General features: G+C 42.9%; 1 protein-coding gene across 1 annotated transcript in view; it reads right to left on the minus strand.

The window, feature by feature from the left end:
- FBXW11 (F-box and WD repeat domain containing 11) overlaps positions 1-6,706 on the minus strand; it is a 93,583-nt gene extending 86,877 nt beyond the window's left edge. Inside the window, 1 exon segment of the mRNA XM_042466766.1 lies at positions 6,426-6,706. Within this exon segment, the coding sequence (XP_042322700.1) occupies positions 6,426-6,470 (45 nt within the window). The 5' untranslated portion in view covers positions 6,471-6,706.
- Between the last annotated feature and the right edge of the window lie 246 nt (positions 6,707-6,952).

A 6,952-nucleotide genomic window follows, 5' to 3' on the forward strand; every position in this document is an offset into this window, starting at 1 on the left:
TTTTAACACCATGACAGCCATGCTTAAAATTAGCAATGGCAAAGGTATGCCGGCTGAAACTATCTGCCTGATTCATCATACCTCTCTGTTCTTATTTTATAGTAAACATTTCCACAGAGCACTGTGAACTCTGATGTGTGTTTTTTTAAAGTATTCATACACTCAACATTACAGAACACAAATAACATTTGGAGATCTGTGCTGACACAACGTATTTCAAATGCTTCCGTAAATGATTTTTCAAATTCATCATGCTATTACTGAAAGCAAATGCTCCAGTTAATTGAGCAATTAATTGAGAATGGGGAGGGGAAAGAATCTCTTCATCCGGATGTTATATTTCCTAGTGTCACATCTCATATTACATTGAGATTCCAAAACAAACACACAGTACTTAATACAACACTAATGTTAATATTTGCCTTCAATTTGAGCTCTAATATGAAATATATACTGACAATCATCTTGCCAAAATAAAGGAACAGATAGAAATCACACAAGAGATTTCTTCAGATATTACTGCATTCTTGCATTATTCTAGTGAACATTTATACAAAACAACAGGTGCTTTAGGCCATATTTCAAAGGAAGGAACTGGCAAAGCCATCTCTGAGTATTCCTTACCTAAGAAAACCCTCTGAAACACATGGAGTTGTCATAAGGTGACAGGCGACTTGAATGCACAAGCATATACTTAAATCAAGAGACCCATATAACAATCATATACATTACCAGAAATTTAATTCACTTACTTTGAACTTGCAGGACCACTTGTGAGGGCTTATTTATGCAATCTTATCTAGTTTCTCAAAGGAAAACAACATACAGGAAAGATTATCAAGATAACCCTTGTCCATTGACTAAGCCGGCTGGGGCTTCTGGGAGCTGACACAGAAATCATCTAGACAGCCAAAGGTTCACTAGTGAATTAGCAGAAACTGACCAGGCACAGATTTCCTTCTAGTCCAGTTACTAATGACTCTTTAACTGAAGGTGTTACTGAACTTGTATGAGAAGCATGTGCTCTACTTCTGGGGCAAGCACCTTGAAAAGGAATGACTAAGTAAGAGCAAGACCTTTATGTAACCCTATGTACAGAATCAGAGCATTAGAATTCCTGGTCTTCCTGGTTTCCTTTTCTCAGTTCATTTTATTGGAATTAGTGTGTTATGTATGCCTGACACTCTGAAAAACTAGAGAAGAGAAAACAATTTTCCATTTTACTAATGTTGATGTTCTCTTCTGCTTTTATGTGGGAGGATAGCAAGACCCCACAAAATCCATGGGATCGCCATAAATCGACCGGTGACATGAAGACACACAAACACCTCTTCAAACTGGCAAAGCGGAAGAGGCTCCTTATAGATGAGGTGTTTATTACAGTTCAGGACCATTACAGTTCAGATCCATTTGCAATGCTTACAAAAATAACATTTTAAAAAAGGAAATTCAATTTGTGGTTATATCCTCAATAAACTGTACTTGTAACGTATCAAATATGATACTTTTATGCCACATTAAGTCATATCTAATGCATTTTGTCCCTAAGATAACACAGTGAGTTTTCATCTTTAAAGGGTGCTAATACTGCATTTCCAACTTTCCAACGATTTTCCATTTTTTCTCCAAAATGATATGAAAATAAAAACCAATTTTCCCCCATGACTTAAACATTTGGAAATATTACACCTCTAGAAGTGAATAGTGAGCCTAGAAATGTGATCTTACTAGATCAATGGATGACCAGCAATAATGGATGAGCAATAGCTATAGCACCACATTACTGTACTGATGGATGATAATAAGAATTAAGAGGAAAACGGCATGCTTCCAAAGCTGGCATATTATACTGCTGTCATTTTATAGCAAAAAGCAGTGTTTAGCATCAATCATTAAGGGAAACATTCCTAATAAAATAGTATATCCGTATGGATTAAAGTATTTAACATACTATTCTAATTTTGTATGCTTTTTGGGTTCCCAAAAAAGTGCTTTAGTTATAATTCGTATTTAAACACACACACACACACACACACACACACACACGGAAACTAAAAAACCCCAAATAATTATGCTTCAAATGCATTAGAAAATGATGTTTGCATATATGTCAACATGAGAGTGAAGACTCAGAGTCTGTCCCCACTTGATACTTCCAGTGTGTGTGTGTGTGTGTGTGTGTGTGTGTGTATATATGGTGCTATCTCCCACTATTAAGAAAAATAGGAAGCAAAGTCACTCACACAATTGTCACCAAGAGCTACTGCACCTAGGTTCTTGCTTTTACTATAATCCACACATTTTAGTTTGAAAGCCAAAATAATCTCAATGGAGCCCTGATGAGCAAAGAAAACGCAGTCACATTTCACTGTTTTGTATGCAAATAATTCAGAGCAGAACAGATACGTATTAATAGTCCTTTTGAAAGCAAGTTGTTGCATTATTGTGCTTCTCTCTCAAAATTTAAAGACTATAATCCCAGTCTCTGAGTGATCTTCAGACAGCATTCAGAGAAGACTAGAAGTCATATTTAGCATTATAAAAGTGAAATTAACCAGTTCAGACATTCCCTACTAGACCCAAGATTTTATATGAGGAATAGGAGTGTTTCATTCCACAGTAACCAGCTATGCCAAACATCCCACATTTCAAACTACTGTGTATCTATAGGACATCACAGCTCACAGACACACACACCATGAAGGATGGCTATCTACTACACCTAGAAGTATTGTATTTAAAACACACCTTAGTTTTGAAAAGAAGAAAAAAAATCTTAGCTAGCTGTAACATTTCTACATCTGCAGGAGCTGATTCAGTGCTCAAAGACTACATTTTAAAGAACGAATGCTATTAACAGATAACTAAGTATTTCTGAAAATTCAACCAAACCTCAGCATCTCCATATTTAGACGATGCCCTTTTTAATTCCTGGGCTGTTTCTGAACCTGTGTGCATATTGCAACACTGAGTAAGGATAGTCCGAAGGAAGGGGGGCAGCTTCGCTTGAACAATGCTCACTTGCGATTATGAAATCTGAAATGACTGAGGAGGAAGCGCCGCCTTTTAACCAGCGCATCTGTGCAAGCCTGCATAGGGCAAGTCAGCTAATTCATTCCATCAACGAGGCCCAAAGTCTCTGCTTGCCCTCCACCTCAGAAACCAAAGCCTTTCCAAATAACGCCTCATCCAAAGCTGAAATGATTTTAACATCACCCTGATTGATCGCTCCAAGTTTGGGAGCCCTGAAAAGGTCCACAGAGAGAGAGAGAGAAGCCACATCTGCACTGAAAAAAATAATGCAGTTTCAGACCACTTCAACTGCCATGGCTCAATGCTATGGGATCCTGGGGAATGTAGTTTGTTGTGGCACCAGAGCTCTCTGACAGAGAAGGCTTAATGTCTCACAAAACCACAAATCCCATGAATCCATAGCATTGAGCCAGGGCAGATAAAGCAGTCTCAAACTGGATTATGTCTGCAGTGGATGCAGCCAGAAAGATAGAGGGAAGGAAAGAAGGAAAGAAAGAAGGAAAGACCTTTCAGGCACAGAGCCTTCCCCACCATCCCCGCCCCCTTTTTGGGCCACCAGCATCTCCCATCCTGGGTGCCTTAAGAAGGGCCTCCTCCAAATGTCACCTTCAGCTCCTTTTCTTGAAAAAGGAGGGGGAGAAACCAGTGATTATGGGGCCTTGCTTCATCCTATAGAGAAAGGAAGGCAGGGCAACCATATCTGTGTCCTCAACGCCAAGGAGGACGAGGCCCCGCAAAATGGAGGACGTTCCAGGAAAACAAGACAAAAAAGCTCCAAACACTCCTAAAAATATAAATCCATGCTTCTTAGTCAGGCTCAGAATTGGGAGGGCATTTTGGACATCTCCTCCTGGAGAGGAGGCTGGAATGGAAGACAGGTCTGGGAAAAGTAGGAACTCTGGTCACTCTGACTTTAAGTAGTAGTTATGTACAAAGGGAAAGCTAAAAACCCTAATGTAAATGCTAATTCAAGTTTCCTAGTGATGCTGAGAATGGGAGAGATTTTGAACATTCCCTGCTAGGAGGAAAAGGGGGACCTCTGGTCAACCTGGCTTTAACTAGAAGTTGCTATATAGAATAAGAACAGCTGGTACAAATGCAAATTCAAGTTTCCTAGTGATGCTCTGAACGGAAGAGATTTGGGGCATTCCCTGCTGGAGAGGAGGATGGAATGGAGGGCAGGTCTGGGAAAAGTAGGGCCTCTGGTCACTCTGACCTTAAGGAATAGTTATTATGTTACAAAAAGAAAAGCTAATATAAAGGCAAATTCATGCTTCCTGGTGATGCTGAGAATGGAGGGCATTTTGGACATTTCCTCCTGAAATGGATAACAAGTCCTGGGGGGAAAAGGAAGGCCGCCTCTGGTCCACTTTGGGATCTGGGGGGTTTGTCCCTTTGTCCTCTAAAAACTACAAACCCTCCCAAAACTTGGGGGATCTGAGGGTGGGTTGGAGATTGCCAAAAACTAGGAGGAGGAGACTGTAAAGAAGTGCCCGCCCCATTAAGAAGAGAGACATTAAAGAGCAGCATGGCATAGTGGTCTCAGCATTGGTATTAAGTATGATATTAGCATAAGTACATAGAGATCTTGCAGCACCTTTGAGACTAACTGAAACAAAGAAAAATTGTCAGCATGAGCTTTCATAGACTTCAGTCTACTTCCTCAGATGCATTTGGTGGAGTGGAAACCAGGTACAGACACAAATATGCCATTGGTATGTGTGGACGTCAATTCAAATTCCATACTTTATGTATGGCAATGAAGTTGCAGGTCCAAATTTATTATGGTTGATAAGTGCACAAAGTCATAGGAAGCTGGTCTTTGTGCCTGGAGATGAACTGGCAGATCCAGTTTTGCAGTGGGACTGGCCTGTGATGAGGGGAATAGATGAATGTAGGGCACCCCATGAGGATTTGATTAGACATCCTCACATACCAGTGATATGTATATATGTCTGTCCCTGGCTTCCACTCCACCAAATGCATCTGAGGAAGGAGACTGAAGTCTACGAAAGCTCATGTTACCAATTTCTTTCTTTCAGTGAGTCTCAAAGGTGCTACAAGATCTCTTTATGTACTGATCCTACAGACTAACGTGGCTATATCTTTGAATTCTTATGTCAGCATTAGTAATGCCCATAGTGTGGCTTCATTTCTTGTCAGCAACGGAGGGAAGAGGGAGAGTTGGCATAGTGGCCTGAGTATTAGCATTAAAGCATTTAGTATTAGTGCTGCCCAGAGTTTGATTTCATTTCTTGTCAGCAATGGAAGAAAAGGGTCTGAGTGTCGGTGTATGACTCTGGAGAGCATATTTGGCACTATATAAATAAACCTTAATAATAATCATCATGATTGTAATATAATAACGATAATGATGATAATAATAGAGAGCAGGGTCTGGGTCCCCACTCAGCCAACTTGGGCAACGAGTCAGCCTTAGATGGCAGCCATGGCAAAAAAAAACAACAACAACACACACAACCCTCCTCTCTGAAGAAACCTTGGCAAGGAAACCCCATAACAGGGTTATGTGTGAAGGGAAGGGAGTAGTAGTGGTCTGAGCGTTGGGCTCTGGGTTCAAATCTGAGCTCAACGGGTGACCCTTTGGGAAATGGGCCTCAGGGAACCACAGAATCCTAGAGTTGGAAGAGACCGCAAGGGCCATCCAGTCCAACCCCATTCTGCCATGCAGGAACTCCCAATCAAAGTGTCCCTCAGAGAATGGCAACCAAAACAAAACAAAAAACCCTAACTTGGAACTATATGGTCCAAGCCTCAGAGGGAGAGAAAGGGAGGCTCCAGCTCCATCAGACTGGCCTAGATTGAGAAGCAGAGCCCTCCCTCCAGTCCATGATCTGCCTTGGTCCAGGCCTTGGAGGTAGAGAGGAACTCCAGGATCCCCTTCTCCTTTTGGCTCCTGTCTTTTTAGATTGTAAGCCTGAAGGCAGCAGGGACATGTCTAATTAAATAATAATAGCAATAATAATAATAATAATAATAATAATAATAATAATAATAATAATAATAATAAAATAATAATAGTGAGCTGCCCTGAGAGCCTTTAGGGCTGAAGGGTGGGGTATAAATACTCGAAATAAATAGATAAATAAATAATAATAGTGATGATAATGATACTAATCTGTAGCCCGCCTCTCTCTCCCTGCATTGGATCGAGGCGGGTAGCAGCAAAGAAGAACAATGCCATAAACTGACGATAGCCCTGAAAGGTCTTGAAGGCAGACGAAGAAGAAGAAGACGAGGAGGAGGAGGAGGAGGAGGACAAATGGGCCTGGATGCAGAGAGGGAAGAGAGACTCCCCGCTCCCGCTCCCTTCAGACCCGAGCGAGGCCTAGGCAGCCTCCCCTGGCTTCCCTCTCCCTCTCCGTACTCACCATGAGCTCGATGGTCTTGTCCTCGATCACCGACTCTGGCTCCATGGCGGAGGAGGAGGAGGCGGCCTTGGCTGGGAGGGAAGGAGGAGGAGGAGGAGGAGGAGAAGCGGAGGCTGCGCGCGAAGGAGCGGCTCCTCGGGGGCCAGGAAGGAACCCCGTCGTGAAGCCTTTCCCAAAGCGGAGGAAGGCGAGGGGGAAAGGCCGCCACCGCCGCAGCCGCCACCGGCTCCACACAAAACCACCGACTGACCCTCCTCCGCCTCCTCCTCCACCTCCTCCTCCTTCCGCGCGCCCGGAAGAGGAAGTGACGTAGCCGGCCAAGGCGCGGCGGCGGCGGCGGTTGCAGTGTCTTTGACGGCTCTCTCTCTCTCTCTGTTTTCTCCTTTCCTTTAAAGTCTCGTTCTCGCGCGCGCGCTCTTCACTGACTCTTGGGACTCTCGCCTCTGCTTTGCTTTGCTTTGCGGGGAGAAAAGACTACGACGCCCGGCATGCTTAGCGCGCGCGGCTCAGGAAGGGAGTTAAAAATG

The sequence above is a fragment of the Sceloporus undulatus genome, chromosome 1 (genome assembly GCF_019175285.1).
Source record: "Sceloporus undulatus isolate JIND9_A2432 ecotype Alabama chromosome 1, SceUnd_v1.1, whole genome shotgun sequence".
NCBI lineage: Eukaryota > Metazoa > Chordata > Lepidosauria > Squamata > Phrynosomatidae > Sceloporus > Sceloporus undulatus.